This window comes from Tachypleus tridentatus, chromosome 13, assembly GCF_004210375.1.
Source record: "Tachypleus tridentatus isolate NWPU-2018 chromosome 13, ASM421037v1, whole genome shotgun sequence".
Taxonomy (NCBI): domain Eukaryota; kingdom Metazoa; phylum Arthropoda; class Merostomata; order Xiphosura; family Limulidae; genus Tachypleus; species Tachypleus tridentatus.
The window spans coordinates 61,381,508-61,403,708 of NC_134837.1; the positions used below are offsets into that span (position 1 = coordinate 61,381,508).

The 22,201-nt window shown below is 32.0% G+C and overlaps 1 protein-coding gene across 9 annotated transcripts in view; it reads right to left on the reverse strand.

The window, feature by feature from the left end:
* Nucleotides 1–12,936: 12,936 nt before the first annotated feature.
* Uba1 (ubiquitin-like activating enzyme 1) overlaps nucleotides 12,937–22,201 on the reverse strand; it is an 81,322-nt gene continuing 72,057 nt past the window's right edge. For all 9 annotated transcript variants that reach the window (XM_076477495.1, XM_076477494.1, XM_076477493.1 and 6 more), the window contains 10 exons: nucleotides 21,443–21,491; nucleotides 21,071–21,217; nucleotides 19,125–19,199; nucleotides 18,259–18,445; nucleotides 17,169–17,440; nucleotides 16,478–16,582; nucleotides 15,207–15,290; nucleotides 14,755–14,855; nucleotides 13,833–13,988; nucleotides 12,937–13,222 (listed from right to left, as the gene is read on the reverse strand). In XM_076477495.1, the coding sequence (XP_076333610.1) occupies nucleotides 13,850–13,988; nucleotides 14,755–14,855; nucleotides 15,207–15,290; nucleotides 16,478–16,582; nucleotides 17,169–17,440; nucleotides 18,259–18,445; nucleotides 19,125–19,199; nucleotides 21,071–21,217; nucleotides 21,443–21,491 (1,159 nt within the window). In that variant the 3' untranslated portion in view covers nucleotides 12,937–13,222; nucleotides 13,833–13,849. The remainder of the gene's footprint in view (nucleotides 13,223–13,832; nucleotides 13,989–14,754; nucleotides 14,856–15,206; nucleotides 15,291–16,477; nucleotides 16,583–17,168; nucleotides 17,441–18,258; nucleotides 18,446–19,124; nucleotides 19,200–21,070; nucleotides 21,218–21,442; nucleotides 21,492–22,201) is intronic.

Here is a 22,201-nt window from a genome sequence, read left to right on the forward strand (position 1 = left end):
GAATTTTGATACCCGTGGTAGGCAGAGAACACCTTTGCGCTTGACAGCAACCAAGTCATTTCTAAAATTGTAAAATAATTTCTTTAAAAATGAATGTTTATAAATTTTTGAAGTCGGATGTTTCTAAACTGTAAAATTATTTTACTATTATTATTATTATTTTGAAGCCAAGTGTTTCCGTAAAATAATTTATCGTTCTGCAACAACAGTTACATAAATGATTTTTTTTTTCTTTCTTATACGTTGTATTTGAATAAATTGAGGCTGCATGATGATCGTGCTAATGAGTTATTATTCGTCTATTGCTACTGGCATTAGGTGTTACTTACTAACAATTACAAAATGACAGCTGCGAATACTATCACTTCTGAATGAAGTGTTTGAATGACTACAGATGAAAATCTTGGATGAATAGGCTTAGTACAATCCCGTTATACAAGTCTTAACCTAGCACCGTGAGATATGGTCCTCTCTAGAACCTGTGCAACTATATCAAATACCCAATGTTCCTAAAAAATGTGTACGCACTTGACTTCATAATATCACATCTGCATTTTATCCATCTGATACAATGAAGTTAATGGGGTGACGTCAGATATGCTTTGTACTTGACATGGACTGATAAACATCTGATCGCCACATCTTCAACATCATTGATGCTCGTATATTATTTGTGATTTAAACTGGTTGACTTGTAATGTCTTTTAGAACCCCCTTCGGTAATCTCAACGATCTTTTCTTCCGTATATTTTTTTTCGAAAGCAACTAATGATCAAGACAGACTATTTAAATATTTTGTTAGAGATTTCGATTTAACTCATTACAAAAGCTAGGTTTCTAACTTAGTTTGTAATGTTTTGTAAAACTATTCGAGAGTTATCTGCGCTTAACAATATTTAATTTAGAATTTGTACACTAAAAAGAAAGCAGCTAGTCAACACCACCAATCGCCAGCTCTTGGATTACTCTAACTAAACGGTGAGATGCCAGATTGACTGTCCAATTATACCCTTTCTTCCACACACAGATTGTGAGTCGTGCGCCCTGACCAGTAGATCATGACAAAAACTAATTAACCACTTCTACGTTTAACAGTTCTTCAAGTGGACTTTAAAAGTTTTGTAAAAATGGAATCAATCATACCGGACGCAAATGAATTTTGAACTTGTTGTTCCGTTTAAAATATTTGCTACATAAATCAAAATAAAAGTGCTCTTTACTAAAATGGTACTTTCCTACTCTCTATAAGCAGAGTAAGAAATGAAAGTTAATATTCTATAAAAACGGAATTACATTGACATAATTTTTGCTCGTTTATAAAAATGAATTTCGTTTCGTTGTGGTTTTTATTTATGGTGCTAATCACAAAAATATATTAATACAAGAAATTTCAAGATGTTCACTTCCAGAGAAATACATTAGTTTGTTTTCTGTTAGTTAGCTTCACACAGTTTTTAGGAAATATATTAAAACAGAATAAATTGTAATGTCTTTAAACTACTGAAAAACCGCGCCCTCTTAAGATACTTTATCGCAAGTGATTATTTATTTTTTTAACTGCAGTTGTTGACAACAGCACGAATGCTATTTCAGGTCATTATGAGGAGAACTAAACACCTTTAAAACGACAGAAAAATTGTTGACGAGACGAGGAACAAAGAGCCCACTAAGAAACATATTAAACCTTCTCAGAAACAATAAGTAAAAGAGACTGTCTGTAGCTTACGACTGATGAAATACTATAATTTTACCGACCGAACAAAAACCTTTTCTACACAAAAAAACATACAACCAGATCACTAGCGGGTGGAAAAACGCTATATTATAACCAAATGGATAATTTCTTGGTATATGAGACAGACATCAGGAAGTACTGTATAATTTCGCTACATGCGCTACTGAGTTCAGGATTTCACGCTACTGAGTCAGTAACAGTGAATGAGAACGAATACCTCGACAAGCTTGCTTCTTAATCACTTACACACAAGATGGTTTCTTTCATAACTTCTCGTCAGTTATGGTTTAAGCTTCGACACAATCCCTGTTGACATACTCCACGTTATAAAAACATATTTGTTTGCTTTGTTGTTTGTTTGCATTTACTCACGATAAAAGAAACAAATATGTTTCCGGGACTAGCCCAAGTTCCACTTATTATGCAAGAAGTTTTTAGTGCAGAGAAAAATACGCCACAACATATTTAACCCACTTTTCAGTCAGTATTACTCGAGGCCACGGTACGTTCTTGTTTTGTAAAGACAGAATAAAACGTGAAGATTAATAACGAAATACAGCAAAAAGAAAGTCTTAAATAATTACGTAAAACTGTTATTTTTTAGTATGGCCTTGTGAAATCTATTACAGTTCTTTGTGTTGTGTGTTAAAAATAACTGGACACAATAAAACAAGAGTAATTGAAACGGTTTGATCGTGTAATTGTTCAAGGTAATTCATTGAGTGAAAACTCGTTTTGTGTCCTTCAAATGATTCACTTCCTTAAACCCCATAAAATAATTATTAATCGATTACCTTTATATTAATTAAATACTGGTGCATGTAGGTAAGACAACGAGGCAAGAAGGTGGGATCAAATCACATGAAGAAGAATAGAAAGGAAGTCAGTACTAAGTTAGGGAGGGAAGAAACACAGAACAAAGTTTCAAAGTAATATACCTAACTTAGTTGTTGTTGTTTCTTCAGATCCAGACTTTGAAAACATACTCTGAAAAAAACACGTTGAACACGAGGAAGTAATATTGTATGAACATCAGGGTTACTTTAATCGTCCATGGGAAGAGGAGAGATTTAGAAAGTAAACGTGCATATGAGGTTTCCGAAAAATAATTAGAACCTGGAAAAAAGCTTACTATTTTATTCTAATGTCAGCATTCGACATATTTATTGGATATTCAGTGAAAATCCTTTGCACTGAGTGATGGAAAATAAATTGTGCTATTCAGTATAAGAGCAAACTTCGAACACTTCATTTCCATGAACGATTTCAATAATTCTTTGACATACTCCCAGATCTTAGTAGCTTTACGTATACATTGTATCGCACAATGAGTCAAAGTCAAACGTGGTTTCTTTCATCTAGTATATAATTTCTCCAACCACGATTTAATGACGAAACGCATACCGATAGGAACCAACTTCACCTAAACAGTACAAAATTTATGGCGCCGAAGTTTTATTTCGCTGGAAAAAAAAAACTCTTTAATAAATGTTTTAAGAGTTGAGAGAACAATAGCTCTTTAACACTCCATGGAGTAACAATACATTTATTCTGCAGCAGAAATAAAAATACAACACATCTTTGTATATGGGGTAATAAGCGGAAAATTCAGAGAATTTTCTTCTCTTTTTTTATTCAGAAAAGTACTTACCATAGCATGAGACTAAAGTTAAGCCCGTTTTGTGCGGATGAGTATTTTTAAAGTCTGCAAGCGAAAATAAATGGTGAAATGAAATAATAGTTGTAAATATTTAGAATAGACTTTTGTAATGTTTGTTTGTGTTTTGAATTTCGCGCAAAGCTACACTAGGGGTATCTGCGCTAGCCGTCCCTAATTTGGCAGTGTAAGACAAGAAGGAAGGCAGCTAGTCATCGCCACCTACCACCAACTCTTGGGCTACTATTTTGCCAACGAATAGTGGGATTGGCCGCACCATTATAACTCCACCACGGCTTAAAGGTCGAGCATGTTTGATGTGGCGGGGTTTCGAACCCGAGACCCTCAGATTACGAGTCGATTGTCTTAACCACGTGGCCATGCACGGCTCCTTTTGCAATCTCGTTCTAAAAAAAAAAAGGCAAGAAAAATATGGGCAAATTCCTAACTTCCTTACAAGTTTTACCAAAGATATTATTGTATTCTCATGTGCATATTTATCATGTGAAAGCTTTGGTTTATAGAATGAAAATGTAGATCGTAAAACTAATCAAATTTGTATTGTGTAATGTCTCCATAAGTAAAAAAATGTTATATTTTGGCTAGCATAAAGCATTTAAGAGAAAACTCCAACGATTCTGTCTTCTGTAATGCGATTAGAGTGTGTGTTTTCTTATAGCAAAGCCACATCAGTCTATCTGCTGAGTCCACCGAGGGGAATCGAACGCCTGATTTTAGCGTTGTAAATCCGTAGACTTATCGCTGTACCAGCGGGGAACTAATGTATTTAGAAGATCAGTATAATGCTTCTAGCGGCAAAATCCACCTACTTTATCTAGCATAATCCATTTAGAAAAAAATAAACTTACTTTATTCAGTATAACTCATTTAGAAAAATAAAACATCTACTTTATCTAGCATAACCTATTTAGAAAAATAAAACATCTACCTTATCTAGCATAATACATTTAGAAAAATAAAACATCTACTTTATCTAGCATAATACATTTAGAAAATGAAAATATACTTTGCCTGGTTTAATCCATTTAGAAAAACCAGTCCACCTTACGTACTATAAGCTATTCAGAAAAAACAAACAAACATCTACTTTGTCAAGTATAATGCTTCTAGGGGTAAAACCTATTTATTTTATCCATTGTAAAGTGCTAAGAAACCCAATTTACGTTGTCGTGTATAATGTATTTATAAGAAAACTAAATTTACATGGTATTACGTTTCTATTTTATCTAATATGCTATAAAAACTAAAACTAAATCCAAGAAGTCAGGTCCATTTATTTGTCATCATAATGCCTTTAGAAATAAATACCCATTTATCTTCTCTAGTATAATGCCTGTAAAAGCAAGACTTAACTATTTTTGTTTGTATAACGTCTCTAAAGTAAAATCGTTCTAGTATACTAAATAGTATGTTATATAAGGTAGAGATTTTTCATTATTAGTAACAAGTCAGTGAATCAGGCTCGAATGGAGCACGTAGGTGAAGGATAAACTTCAAGTTGTTTTCGTTTGTTCAAATGAGAAATTCTTCGTGTTTCCTAGTGTGAAGTTTCTATGGAAATAGATCTTCTAGTATTTTCTAGTGTACGTCTCTTGTGAAATTATTCTAATATTGTCTCGTGTAACGTCTGTGAAAGTGGAACAGTTCACATAATACTGATCAGTGGATTTGATAGCATTATTCTGATTTGTCAACTATCTGTGTCAACATTAACTCTGCACAACGAGAGATAAGCGAGTCAGAGGAAAACCAGTTCAAACATAAGCTGACAACGAAACCGTATTCTACGGCTTATATAAGTTCCGCGTATTTCCTATCAGTTATATCTAACTGCTTCCTTAGTAGGCGCAAAGACACATAAATAGGTCGATAAGCCAAACTAGATCTAGTTTTCCTTATCTACATGGGACAAATATCACGGCCAGAATATAATTATAACTATAATTGAAATCGATCTAATACAAAGACGTCGCTTTTGAAACATAAGCAGAAATGATTTTGAAGAAACTATACAAACAACTAAAAATAACAATTTATTTTACTCTAAGTAGGTACTCCTTTCGAGACCTCCGGCATGTACTAATGCATTATTACACGGCAAAGTTTGATTACATAAATATGACCACACACAGGTTCAAACGCCGTATTACACATTTTGCAACTAAATAGCCCAAGTAAGATCTCCGTTGCACCAAACATGCTCGCCTTTTCAGCCTTGGGGCATTATAATGTGACATTCAATCCCACTATTCGTTAGGAGAAGAGTAGCCCAAGGGTTGACGTTCGGTGGTGATGACTAGCTGCCTTCACTCTAGTCTTATACTACTAAATTATGGACGGCTAAGGCAGAGAGCCCTCGTGTAGCTTTGCACGAAATTCAAAACAAATAAACAAGCTCTAGTACCACAAGAGAGAGCCCAGAGGGAAATCTGGAGGGGCGTGATCAATTTCTTACATCCGACACCAAACAGACCAAGAAAACCTTATGACGTCACTCGGGACTTTTTAATTTTTTTTATTACTAATTGAATGCAAGTGGTGGAGATATTAGATGGTGAAATTATTGTTGTTAGTTTCCAATTTTTCAGAAACAAGTATTTTGTTGTTGTTGTTTAATGAAATATCCGTAGAAAAAGGTAATATTCTCAGCTTCAGCGTTTTTCAAAGAAATATGCGTCACACAATTTAATCGTTTATTAGCTTCATAGCTGAAAATAAAATGCTATTTTTGGCTTAACAGCAAAGGGTGAATGGACTTAACCAGGTGAAATATACATATATACAAATATTTATAGCACCATACTTAATAAGCATGACCCACCAGTATAGGCCCAGCACAGCCAGGGGGTTAAGACACTCCACTCGTAATCTGAGGATCGTGGGTTCGAATCTCCGTCACACTAAACATGCCCGCCCTTTCAGCCATGGGGACCTTATAATGTGCGGTTAATCCCATTATTCATTGGCAAATGAGTAGCCCAAGAGTTGGAGGTGGATGGTGATGACTAGCTGCTTTCCCTCTAGTCTTACACTGCAAAATTAGGGACGGCTAGCACAGATAGCCCTCGAGTAACTTTGTGCGAAATTCAAAACACAAACAGATTAATAATAGCACAGCAGCTAGTTGGTTGTTCAAAGCTGATTTCCATTTAGAGGATAGAAGATTCTCTTTAATTCGTAACAATATCTCGTTCTCTACACTTCCAAAGGTTTTGAATCACACTACAGAACTAACTAAATCTAACACTATACTTGACCAGCAGTTTTCTCTATTATCTTACGCCTGTTCTGATTTATTGTTATATTCCTGTTGTAAAGTGGATTAACAATTTGGTTAAATGAATGCATAAGATTTAACAACAAACCAACAAACATAAATATTGACAGTCTACAAATTTTCTCATTTCAGCTCGTAAATATTATGTTGAAATAAACAAGAGTTATGGGTCTTAAAGCGTATTTGCACAACCTTAAACGTATTAACATGACACAATTTATAATACACTACAAAGCTAACGCTTGCTTTGAGACGTAATATCAATGTTAAATGAGCTTCAATCAAATAAACTGGGTGAAAAAATAAGGTAGCCATTACTTTTAAAGGATAGACTTAAAATATTAACCCTCAGTCAGTGGGTTGACAATAAATCTGTGTGCTTACAGCGCTGAAAACAGGGTTCCCTAACACTCATAGTGGACACAGCACAAGTAGCCCATCGTGTGGTTTAGCGCTTAGCAATAAACATAACAAAATATTGTATTATTTTCCTTAAGCTTGTATTTATACGCAGAAAAGGGAGAGTTTAATTTTAAAATATCAATAATTCTTATGTACGTGGTAAAGAGTTCTATTAATAACTAATCAGTGCATCAAGCTCAAATATTGAACCACAGCACGTGAGTGAAAGATATTCTTCAAGTTGTTTTCGTATTGGTCAAATAAGATAACATCTATTAATTAAACACGTGGTTACTAGTTATGGTATTGCTTAATCTTTGGTCCTTGTTCCTACTAAGTGATTCAAGAAAAAAACTGATTTTATTTTCTGTTTAGACTCCTACACGTATCTTCCACGTGAAATTTTCAACCAATTACATAAACCAAAATTAAAATACCTCAAAAATAACTTATAATTAATTTAACAGTCTTTACTAATTTACTGTGGGCTATTATTGTCATAAAATTAACACGCAAGAAAATTCACACATAAAATGAATTAGAGTATATCGAATCACCAGATGGGCGCTTTCGTAGGTAGCGATATTTTCATTCATAATATTTTGAAATTCACCTTTGACTAAGACCCGTTAAAAGTAACTTAATCCGTGGTAAGAAATAAACAGAACGTAAATGCGTTATTCCTTTACAATTTATTCCAGGCTGACTATCCAATTAAAACTCATGTTACTTGAATCTGTATTGCCAAACAACTACAGAGCGACAGCGCCACCCAAAAGGCTTATTATTCCCATTTGAAAATAAGGAAAGTTGTCACCTCCAGGTACATTAAATGATGTCTTTTTCTTTCACAATAAATTAGAATTTTTAAAAACAAAACTGTGTTAATGTTTACCGGTTTTTGATTTTGTATGAACTAAATCGACTATTAGAGAGTTTCCAAACTTTAAACGTCGGTTGAAAGTTCGTGGCAATCATGTGATTTATCTTAACTCTTTAAACACTGGAGAATGAATAGTTTTATATTGTACGTTGATTTATTTATTACAAGATATTCCTTCTAGTTTGTTTGTTTTTTTACGATTATTTTTCGATTCAAGCATTAAAAACCAACAGGATTTTTAAGCTTTAGAATTTGAAGAATCAAATCATTCACACGTCTAGTGATCCTACTATTTTGACATTGAAGGACTTAAGTCAAAGCTGAAATAGTTGTTCCAAAGAATCCTTAAATTTCCATTCCTTACAAATTTAGGAATAAAAATAATAATGTAGGGTTTTCCACACCCTCATAATTCAAGCGATATCATTGAATAATTCGAAGATTGTTGTTATTCACATTAAGTTTCGTCCAACTAGCTCAGCACTCTAAAAATAAGCAAATTTCAGTACGTGGCTATCATTGAAATAGAAGATAATACTATTTATATAAAATGTTTTGTTTGTTTTTCAATTCGCACAAAGCTACACAAGGGCTTTCTGCGTTAGCCGCCTAGTATAAGACTAGAGTAAAGGCAACTAGTCACCACCACCCACCCCAATTCTTGGGCTACTCTTTTACCAACGAATAGTGGGATTGACCGTAACATATAACGCTCCCACGGCTGGAAGGACGAGCATGTTTGGTGCGACGAGGATTAGAACCCGGAGCCCTCAGATTACGAGTCGAGTGCTTCAACCATCTGGCCGTATAAAATGTAACAGCAAAGAAATATGTTTTAAAACCTCTAAACTGAATTTTTTTGTATTATCGAGACTTAACATAAGTATGGATTTTTAAATTAGTTATTCTTTTACTTTATAAAATATCTAATTTTCTTTAACAGTACAGAAAATTCGTTGCTAAGAACGACAATCGACTATCTGTATTGTGTCCAGCACAGATGTCGAAGCATCGGTTTTAGTGTTATAGCCCTTCAGACATTCCGTCAGTCCACAATAAAATTACTTGATTCCAACATTAAAATCAAGAAATATAAATACATACATATATATGTAAAGCACATGATGAACGATAAACGTGAGATGTGACTGAGTAATTTATTAAAGTATGTGGTTTTCTTAATGGATACAGCCAGAATGCTCGGAAAGCGCAAATTTATTTGGATGTAATTTAGAGAAAAGTTGTTATTGGCCACTCGAAACTGTGGCAGTCATACAATTAAAGTCTTAGCCAACGAGTTAACCCTCGAGCTTGCTTTCATAATCTTGAACAGAATTCGAGTACCCGATGGTTTAAGTGGTACTCAACACCAGGATAACCCCTTACTGTACGAGTTTATCTTTCCCGCATGTTTTTGTAGTTTTATTGTGTGGTTTAAGGAAGCTTGAACATTGCTTTGGACCTGGCAATTTGTGCTTCAATGTGTGACCTTTATGCAGATTGACCAGTACTACGTAAATAAGACAAAATTAACATTTTCACGGTTGTTTTATTCAATAAATAAACGAAAATTAAAGGCCATGTGTAATGAGAGATAAATGTGATACACAAAGGTAGCGCTACACAGATAATTTAACAACACGGTTTATTCGTTACCGTCGCTCTGCTTCAAACACATACATGACCCCAGGTGAGTTCAGTACCAAAGAATAGCAAATTGACTTTGTTTCAACCTTGGGCAAGAAAAAAAGGAGGACAGAACTGGGAAACGAAATCCCTTTCTTTGTTATTCACCGAGTACATAGGGCAGTTCGTGTTCCTCACCAATAATTCCAGTGTGTAACCACCGTCATTTTCCCGAATTAGTCGCGCCATTGCCAACTTAACCGTTTGTTCTAATTACAGTGAAAGTGTTCTGACCCATCAGAAAGCAATGAGACTGTAAGAGATAGTTATTTACAAAATAACTTTCAATCTTTTCAAAACTTATCCACAAGTAGTATTTTCTGTCATATCAGAATACCTGTACCATTTAATAAAACACAAAAGCAAGATAGACACGATAAGAAATTCGAAAATAATTTCAAGAAGCTTGATCGAAGGTTCGGGAAAAATCTGCGATTTGTTGGAATATTTATCCCTGCAGGCAAAACGAAATATAAAATATTACAGAACGTTTTCCTGTTTGTATACAAGTTATAATGAGTTTTAAATTACACTTGCAGCAATTCTATTAATTAAAAAAGGAATTTGACTAAGTACTATATTCTGTTGTATCAGCACCCTCTGTATCTGTTGACCAACAGAACACGAAAATAATCACGTTTTTAGGTTTAAATACACTATTGACATTAGCATTTAACTTCAATGTATAATGACTTAATTGATCAAAAATTGTCTTTAGACCTGACTACCGACAACCAATGCATTCTTGATTCACAGCTGGTGGATATTGGCCACTTTGCAATTTATATTGATTGTCCATTTTTAGTGCTGTTATCATTTTCGATAATTTGCTTCAAATTTGATTTAATGCCATAACTTTCCATGTTTAACTACAAATGGGTATTTTTCACATTTCAAAAAGCGATTAATAATTTCATAGAAATACCACAAGGTTGCCACATACCAATATTTCATACACTAGTTTCAGCCTAATTTTTTTAAACAATATTATTACTTTCAATATTTATATTATTGACATTGTAAAGAAAAAGGAGAAACCAAGTTTACCACAACTGTGTTTTGCTTTACATTTATACTGGTTCCCACATTAAGTTGATTGATTTCTACGCCCACTGTTTATAAATACGTCATCCACAACAGGCCGAATACTCGAAGATAAATTTGAAGAAAAAAAAGATAAGGCCCTTCTTAGTTATGGAACTCTGTTATCTTTCAGGTGCAATAACTACATATTGTCTGACACCACCACTTAACATTCAAATTCCCTGTCCACCTGATGCAGTCACCTTTCAGTTGACAGTTTTCTTTCACAAGTTTCAGTTACTGTATCGTCTAGAATCACCGTACTAAAATCTTCCCTTTCAGCGTGTTTTTTTTACCAAAAATGTCTGAGTTATTTAAGAATATTAAAGAAAATCAAACATTAAATAAATCTAATAATAAGAACACCTTGGAATATAATTACCTTCATAATGAAGTTATTACTGGTACTCCCACAGAACGATGCCACCACGAGATAAATTGAACACAAACCATAATTTCACTCATGCACAGCTGTGTTGGAGTCCTATTTTCTATTTCAAAATCGCGCTAAACCGTGAAAGTTCCATAACGTGAAAACCGTTTCGCGTCGAAAACTCGCTAAACGGTGGTTGCCAGTATGTTACTTTTGCCCTTTGGGTAGAATTGGGCGTAAGTAACAATTAACAATCAAAGTAAGCCATGTAACTCAGGATGTAAATAAAAATCAAACTGGCCATCGAGATAACTAATTATATTTGTTTTGTTTCTACGCATGACTGAATAGAGATACCAACGTGCTTTGTTACACAAATTAACACAAGTGTAAACGTGTTTTCACGAAACGAGGTAATTACAGGCATAAAGAATAGGAAATGTTTTACTTTAAGTAAAAATAACCAACAATCATAATCCAAATGAACAGGAGTAAATATATTTGCGAAACAATTCCCCTAAAAGCAGTGGGATAATTTTTATGTTTTAAAAATTTTATAATTTTCGATCATGGAAAAGAAATATTGGAAAGGGTATGGTGAGACAAGACAAACAAAGAGGAGAGAAGCGTCTTTTCCTCAAACTCGGGTGCTTTCTCCTTCACTCTCCTGAAGAGCACCCAACTACTGGGAGTGCTGAAGTTTCAAGTCTTTTTTTTTTTTTTTACGTAATTGCACCTTTCATGTGTGAACCTGTGTGATAACTCTTATCATACACGTTCTTTCTGAGTCTTGGAGTAAGTTAATCGGATTTTTGAGGGGGGGGAGTATTTATTAATGATGCTTGAAATACATGTGTTGTATAAATCAGATTTCTCTTAAAATATACATACTGTTTCACTATAATGTGGTAAAACTAAGTATGTGTAACATAAAATCCTTTCTTTAGTGACATACTAAAACAATTTTTTTTTCATACCCAATGTTTCAAATCTGGAAAATCAATTAAAAAGTTACAATGAAAGATGGATTTAGAAGATTGGTGTTTTAATTTAAAAAAACAAACAAACCAAAAAACAATTGTATTATAGATAAACGAGGTCTAATTGAAAACATGTTACCAATCAAATGTGTAGTTTAAGTAATTGTCTACGTGGAAAGAACAATGGCAGGTCTGCAGTCTCTTCAAAATGGTTGGTTTTCCCAATCTTTCACTTGGTATGATATAAAACTCAATGTTATAAGCTGTGAGCTACCAATTTTACTTCTCAGAATTACACAGTGATAGACTGATTAAACTGACACACCAAATGTAGCTGGAACCATTTATATAAGTACATCAAGAGCCAATCCATTCAATAAACTGCATACAATTCTTTATGTAAGTACAATTCTTAGGGATAGTTTCTCAACCTTGCTACCTTTCATAAACTTGTGATCTGTACGTTTTTCCATAATTAACTTCTTACAACAGATCAAGTGAATGCCCAGTTACAGAAAAATATTTTCTTAAGAATAATAAAAAGTAAATTATTACAGTTTGTAAAAATGAAAATAAAATTACAACAGGGAGGATATTTGCTAAATATTATAGACAGTGAAATTAAGTAATGTATAACTTCCACAACATAGTTTTTTGTTCTCCAAATTAGTAGTTAACTTGATAAATGGGAATAAACCAAAATGAGAAAAAATATTTTACCAGTGGCTTAATCAGTATCTTATTTATTCATTAATGGACCAAATAAAACCTTTGTCTTTCAGAGAATTTATGTTTATGAATTAATAACAAAACAACAGTAATTATACAAACATCAACACTTTAAATTCTGTATTCTTTTATTTGTAACACATGGTTAAAAATTAGGTGAATGCTAAGTTCTAGATTATAGAGATCACACAAATGAAAACTGGATTAAAAAAAAACATTTTAGTTTGAAGTCAAAAAAAGGTGAGTTTCATACTTCAATGAAATAAATACGCTCGTTGACCGTTTATTTCAAATGGCTGTAACAAGAGAAAAGTATGTACTTGATTTAAAATTAAACTTGTAGGAAAGTTCTGACTATAGACTTATTGTAACATTATACTGTAAACACATCAGGATCTGAAAATAAAAATTCATATAATTAATTAACCTATACTGCTTTTACTTGTCAATATATTTCATTATAATGTAAATACATATTGTCATTCAACATTTTATTACACACTATCAAACTGCCAATCTTTCTATTGCATCATAAAACATGAAAATTTAAATTGTTTAACAAAGGTGCAAAAAGTAAAACACACACATTAACACTAGGTAAATGTCAATGAAATCATATCTAATAACACTAGCCACAATACAACAAATGTGAACTGAGGTCTAAATCATCTAAATCATAAGTATACAAGTTTTGAGTTTACTGGTCAACAATAAATGTTAATAGAATCACACAGAAAAGAAAACATTAGTCTTTACTTGCAACTATGCAATACTTTAATCATAAGCCAAGAAAGCACATTTTATAGGGTATCTCTTTTACATTCTGACAACACAGATACTTAATACAAATTCATACTTAATAATGTTCACATCTTCAATAGGTTGTTGTTACTTTACATCAATACTTATCGAATTCAATGTGAGTAATATTACTTAATCAACACTTAACTCTTAAAAAACTTGTTATTTTATAATCTGTACATAACTAATATCCATTAAGCCTTACCCTAAACCATGCTGCCATTACTTTGGAAGTGTGTATTTTACATAAGGAACCTCAACATCTTCACCATCAGCATCATTACAACAAAGTTCAAATACCAAGGATCGCACATATGGTTCAATTTTCTTCTTGGAGACCTTCTTGACCACTTCAGACATCCTTGAATACACAGTGGTTGCACACATTTTGAGTGTTTACAACTGAATACATGTCACACACATAAGTGCACACAACAGAAAAACTTAAAATGACTACCAATAACATAGTAATTTTTAAATATGTTACAAGATTAGCACCATCAACACATAGAACTTTTCATTATTACCTGTAACATGCAGGTTAACAGTTAAACTGCATTTAAAAACAGTTCATAATTTTTAAAAAACCAAGAGAAATTTTACACAATCAAGTAACCTCTAAGTTACTGAAATACAAAACTATTGTTTCACTTGGCAATACTTAGTGCAATGTACAAGCTTTGTACACAGATATACTTCTTTTATATTGAAAAGTTTTCAGAAAAAATATTAGGAAATTAGTGTTATTAGATCATCTAAAGTATCAGGATTAAGATAAAAGTGAATGTGTGTGATTAGAACTTGAGATGTTTCAAAACTGTGGTTTGTAGGAAACAACCTTAAGACTTAGATACAAACTTGTTTGGAAAAGAAGTTAATTAGCAATGAAAAATTGTTTTCAGAAATTCCCTCCCTTGAAAACAGCAACAACAAATAATCATTTTAATACCAAATATACTACAGTAGATTTTATTACTAAAATAAACATTGAGTTATGCAGTTTGATGATCCAATAAGATTTAAGAAGAAACAACTAAGAGTTATCCTCATACTGCTTAGAGAATTCTATCATAACTTATAAGAATAATATTGTATAAAAACATCTATTAAGACGAACAGAAGCTTACTTTAAGTCCATACGTTCTTCCTTTTTGGCGTTTGACATGAAGAAAGAGTAAAGCATACACACACCCTGTGAAAGCATGGTTATCTCCAGGTTGTACTTCTCCTGAAAACGAAATTTAAACAAAATTATATTAACATTACTACAAACTTTGTGTTTTAATAAAACCATTTATACAAGTCAAAGGGTTACTACTCATTCCAGATTAATGTTTTGTTGTCAAATACAAATCTGAATTTTTCAAAACCTGCTTGGTTTATAAAAAGTTCCATTCTGTTTGATGCGGTTAAAAAATTTAACTTCTCTAAACATTCCACATATTTACAATAATTTATTACAATGATTTTTTAGTCGTTTTAATACACAGATGTTCAACGTTATGGCATATATCTTCTTTCACATTTGTACTATTAACTTTATAACAGCATTTATTAAACATAGCCAACAGTCTTCTACCTGAAAATAATTAAGGAATTCCCTAAGGGTCATCTCTCCTTCGACTTCAAATCGATCCCACAAGGTAAATTCTGTTTCATAGTACTTGTGGAAGAAAAGATTACAACAACAGTTATTTCTTGTAAAACTCCTTAACAAAAAAAAACTCAAAATGTGAAATTATTTGAAGAGATACAATGGTTGAGAACTCGATTACATATATACAGTAAGTATTGCTGCTGTATAGTAAGCGTTACTAAAAGTTCTATGCTATATGACAATGTGTTTGATCAATTTACAAAAACTACATTTTCATTTAAGCATGTTATTTTTCTCATAAGTGACACTAACTAAGTATTAAAAACAACTACTAGTTCCTTGCTATAGTTTTAGACTATAGCAGCCTTGTACTGGTATAAAACAGCTCATTTAGCTAACTTGTAAATACACATTCTTGTACTTTAGCAGTTTAGTACAGAGGTCACAGTAAAAAAATTAGTTACCTAAAGCAGCTGATCTGACTTGAAGAACATTCGAGTACATATTGTTGCACATTAAAAACCCAACAATGCAGCTCTATAACTGATGGGTTTTATACTGCCATAGTAGCCCAACTTGTTAAATACAACTGTATTTTATAAACATTTTTTTCAGGGAAAATCCCTTTAATTTGCTGATAATCTAACAAAATTGTAAGATGAACTATTAGTAAATGTAAACATTCTAGAGTAATAAGGTTTTTCCTTAATTACTGTACCTGGACCATCTCAATACATTAATAATAATAATTTACGTGATTATGAGAATTTTATAAATAAATGTATTTCTACATGTGTGTCAGTACCAGACTTAATACATGAAAAATTTCAAATCGAACATTTGTCACTATCCAAACTCGTGCATACCTACAAAAACAAAGCCAACCTTAAATATATGTAAAATTCAAGATCCAACACTAAGCACTAAATACACAAAGATACATCTAAGATGTACTTGTTATTACTAAATTTAAAGTAATTAGAAAATTATTTACTCTGTAGATTGAGCATAACATAAAACTATTTCAAACACTTGGAAACGTTTTACAAGTACATTCAACACTGAAGCTGTTACACCCCTTTCTTTTTGACTAAGAAAATCTATTTTTGTTGTATTTCTCATAGTTTAACTTTTTTTTTATACAGATAATTTTAATTTAATTACACAAAAAATTATAATTTATCAGATCACTAAAACTAAATTTTAAAATAACTGAAAGCAGTATCATTCTTACTTTAAACAAAATATTTTACCTTGTTCTTGGGAGCAGAAATAGGCTCAGAGAAACCAAAAAATGGAAGAGCTAAATTTACAAAGCCATTTTTGTATACTTCAAGTTTCTTGTGTCCCTGGACAATCTGAAAGAACAATAAGCACGAATTATACCAAACAGACTGTACAAAAGAAATATTTCACAACTCATTCTCATATTTCCAGCATTAAACTTGCATTTTCATATAACAAACATACCTGGTGGTAGAGATTGCAATGGTTTAAAGTTATATGATGCAAAAAGGTAAACATAAGATATAAATACCTTATTTTGATAAACAAATGTTTCTTTTTGATTCAGTTGATTATTTAACTGGCAAGTTTTTACTGAAATTAAAATTTTGGGACTTTTAGAAAAACATGAATTGGAAACAGGAAACTATTCAGGATTTCCACTGCTAAAACTTGAATCAATTTCTTACATTTCTGCAGGAGCTGTACAAACACTGCATTTTTAAATGTAAAAGTGTCAACATGCTTTTAGTTAAAACAAAAATACTGACTGAAACATAACAAATATAACATTACTTTATTTGACAATAATAAAATACTTCATGACAAAAGTGAGGTTTTGAAGGATATATTCTCCACAATTGAAAATTCTGATATATCATATTGACATATTACACTAATACATACTCTAAGTGAAACTTTTTAGTTCTGTTACCTTACCTTACACAACTCTAAGCACACAAGGCCTGTAACCAATGATGTGGTAGTTGCTATTGCTGGGATGATTTTTCCAGCTATGAGTTTGCTCTTATGGCGATCGGCAGGAGGAATGTCGTAATTTTCTGCTCGAAGGTTAGACGATGCCACAATGAAGTCCATGTGAAAGTTGGTGTCATCATCTTTTTCAAATTCCACTGGTCTGATAGTAATGGGTTCCATCTGGTCACTTGCTGGTAGCAGCGACTGAATCTCTGAGATTCTGTCCATATCAGCTAAAAACAGATGTGGTGATTAAAAGCATTTCCATTATGTTCAGAACCTTGATTAATTACAAAACTGTTCATAGTTATATTCTTATATTTCAGAATATCAGATGACAGCCAGTACAGAGAACTAATGTAGAATATCAAACTAAAGTATGTGACTTTCATATATTTATTTATTTATTTATTTCAAAGGAATAAGAATGTCTGAAACACACTGAATACATCAGGATATCAATGATAAATATCAGAACAAACAGTTTTAATAAATGGATGTCAATCAGAAACAAAGGTAACTTTGAGACTACCCACATGGAGAAATGACAAAAAGAATGGATTAATATTTCAGTACTACACATTATTGGTTAGAAATACATAAAATGGATACAGAATACCATTACCAGTAATTCAATAACAAGTTAGAAGCATAATAAAATGGATAAAACAGAACTATAGTTACTCACATACTCAGAAGAAACATCACTTCTTTTTACCTATTTTATGATTTTATAAACACTTAGTTTTCATAAAGTTTAAAAATTGTATATCAACAGCTGCATCCTTTTCCCACCACGGTAGCACACATCTATTAAAAATCCAGATTTAAAAAACGTACACTTCCTAACTAAACTTATCAACAACACAGTATCAAACTAAGGAATTCTTTTTTTCCTGCAAGTTACAGTTCCCACCCAACCCACTAGTATTACAGAACACATGAGTATGTCCATCAAACACCCACACAGGACAACACATCATATATTCCAAAGCCTACCTGTCATAATGTTATGGACATTAATTCATACACTTTCTATTTTATGTCTTACCTATGCCAGAATTGGACTGAGCCTCAGTGTCAGTGATAGCAATTTTGACTCCTGACCTTGGAGTAAATTCAGGGACTTCCACTTGTTCGATCATACTGATTATAGCCTCTCTGTCTAGACATGGTGCAAGCCCATATATGTACGCTCGTATGTTGCTTGATGATAAAATATAATCTACATGAAGGTCCTGTGTCAGAAAATCATCAGTAAATATACCATTAAAAACTTCATAACTATTTTTGTTTTTGGTCATATTGTATCATTTAAACAATTTGTTTTTTGGAACAAAGCACATCTGTACTTAGATCATTCATTATAATACTGTGTAACTACATACATATAAAATAATGACCAGTGTAAAGTGGACAACCTGCAAGTTTAATTGAATTTCAGCATCAAAAATGAATCAATCACATAAAAATCTAATTTTAGCAGGGTGGTATTTGTAAAAGGTTTGAACACGTGTGGTTATAAACTATGCCACAATTTAATGTACAGTTAAATTCAACTTTAAAAGTCTTATTAGGGTGCAAGTACATATAAAATCTAGTTGAATATGCAGTCTTGAATATAAGTCACCAATAACATAACAGAAGTGTTCAGCTTACATACACCAAAGACTAATGTCAAGACAAAGTTCTAATGTCAAACTGTCTTCAACTTTAGTGGTTCAAGCTTTACTTTTTTTATAAAAAAAATAACAAAACAATGTATTAAAGCACCAGCCTTTTTATGAGAATTGCTGATTTTTAGTAATTAAAATTTTTATTTGGTTAGGTTATAATAGAAAGTTATGATGGTAAGAGAGCTTGCACATGCTACACAGTAAATATCAAATAATCAATTAATAAAACAAACACACTCACATTTTTCACAGAAAACGTCAAAGGATGAGGACAACGTTTTGGCCCAGACCAGAAAGGGGCACCCGAAGTTGTCACCTAACAAAAGAAAGTATTTTAAATAAAATGCAAACTAGCCAATGACTGGAATAATGAAAATTTAGTAAATATATACAAGTTTATGAACCCTTTCCAAGCCATGGCAGTGTCACTCATCTCTCTTAATTTTCCTTCTCGTAATTAACTGCATGGAATTTAGTACAAACCTAATGAACATAATCCAGTTTAAGCTGAAATAAATTACTATAAATCAATTTACTGTATCATTCTTTTCATGTTGTGAAATATTCGAGATTTTCTTGAGCTTTCTTTGAAAAAACATTAAGATACTTTTAATCTCACATTTTGTATTTGTCATTATTATTGTTACTCAACTTGACTGATATTCAATAACTTTTTTAATACACCATCTTGCTGATTACAAGAAGTCACATTTCTGTAGAGACTACAAAAAATGGCAAACTCTAAGAAAGAAAAAATTTAGAGATAATATTTGTTTAGAATTTTGCACACAGCTATACGAGATATACTTGTGCTAACCATACCTAATTTAGAAGTGAAAAATTAGAGGGAAGATGGCTAGTCATCACCATTCATTGCTAACTCTTGGTCTAGTCCTATCAACAGATAGTGAGATTGACCACCACTACCCTAACTATGTGGGGTCTGTCAGTTTAAACAACACCATAACCAACATAAAAAAAAAAATATAAATTATGTTTCTTCCATTCTCAAATGACTACAGGTTATAACACAAAAATACAAATGTTTAGTTTAAATAGCTTGATTCTCATAACCTTATACATTTATTATATTGACATTCCAGTCATGCCTGGGCAACATTACAGAATTTGTAATGACATGGTGCACGTGCACTCATGTTACTGTATCCAATAATATAAAACTGACAAAGTGACCCTGTCTTGGTTGTGTTTATATTGTGTATATAAGGGACCATTTCCAAAAATGGAATGAGTAAAATCAGGCCACTGTCTTTGGTTCAGTACATGAAAAATATCTTAGCAAAATAAAAAGATAAAAGGTTCTTATTTTACATTCCAGCTTGTCAATATTGATAATTTGAATTCATAATTCATGAAAAACTATAAACTTAGTATTTTGACATAAACATCTAGTTGGAACCAGTGCTGCATTCAACATACAGTGTGACCCCTATATTTAATATTTACTTTTAAATTAATAAATTAACTAATGTATTTTTGTTGTTGTTGTCTGTTTTTTAATTTCACTTAAAGCTACACATATTAATACAAAAATTTGAATTATAATCTACAAGTTGATACTTAACTTATTGACAAAAGTTCATAAAATAGGTTAAAAAAATTTTGAATGCAAGTCAAACACAATAACTTGGTCTTTAACCTATGACCTGTTGCAATAAGAGTTAAACCAAGAAAATTTAAAATAAAAATATCTTGTACAGATATCCATTTGGATAAAATACATATATATATCTGATAGTATATCAACAAAGTTTCGCAATATTTAAATCAAGCTTGCTATAAAATTTGATCATTACATTAAATGTTTGTTGGAATAAAAGTGATAACAAAATGTTTAAAAATATCTTCCTGCTGCCCCATTGATAGTTTCAATATTGTGTGTTAAAAGAGGACTGATTACAAATATCTTTGGATTAGTCACAGCTGAATCTCAAAAAAATAATAAAATCAAAGACTTTTTCATATTTTTGTTTAAAAGGCAGGAAGAATTAAAGCAAGCAATATTACATTAGTGCTGCTATTTTAAGATTTTTCAAATTATTCACTAATTTTTCTTTTTAATTATATACTTACAAGTTTACATAACCACAGTAAAATGTGGCAAAATAAGTCACTAAATAGAATAGATAAATGTAGGATTTTATAAAAAAACCAGTATGTAAATACCTGATCTGGGGGAAAGTTAAAGAGCAGCTGTCGTATCTGATTGTTGTACTGTTCTTGCCAGTGATTACGTGCCCAAGCTACACAATCTTGGAAGGTTAAAGGTCTGTCGTCTACAAGAACTTTTTTCACAGATTCCAAAACTTCCAGCTGCAAATGTTAATATTTAAAAACAAGTCAGTGAAAACTTACAGAAAGAAACAGTCAAAATAAATATATTGTCCACATACACTAGAAAAAAAAATCAACCAATTTTGTAGGTTGTTTGAGCTGAAACATGATTACTATTGTAAAAGAGGTATAATTAGTTTTTCAACATTAGAATAAACAGACTCCACAGAAACATGATTTACTAACACCCTAAAGTATACTTACTGGCTGATTTCCTGGAAGCTTCAGTGTTCGATCCATGAACTTTGGATCTCTGTCAAGGATATAACTATATTAAAGCTCAAGTTCGAAACTTACACACTTGAAACATAAGGCAAAATATAGTTACCAAAGCCACAAAAGTAAACACTTGAAATCTTCATTTAAGCAATATTAAAACCTCCACTTGTATCAAGTGAAGAATGATGATTAAAAACACAAAACTAACAAGTCCTTAAACATAAAGTACAAGAAGCAATATTACACCAAAGAATGACAGATTTTAATAAATCCTGAGACAAAACTACAGAACCTTATAACTAAGCAGCTACTTTATCATAATGGATGGCATCTACAAAAGCAGAAAATAAACCAGAAATCCTACTTCATTATTCTTTAATACAACAATAAAACCGTATAGCAGACAGTAAACATTTAGGACTATAATATCCTAAAAAAAATCAGTGTATACAATGCATATTACAATAGTATTAAAGATATTGAGTATTCTTATAACTTACAAAAAACTCATAAGCAGGCATCTTTCTCAGTTTGTAATAGTGGTTCTAAAAGTATGGTCTGAAAGCTAGCCCAAAATGCAAGTCACTGGCAAACAATACTATGGGTGAGGACATGAGAGAACAAACTTAACACAATAAATTTGATGTATTTGTTCTATGGGTATGGGTAAATAAACAAGATGTAATACTATGTTCAGCTAGTACATTCAATAGCCCTTGATTCAAGTTAAGCACAGTAAGGCAA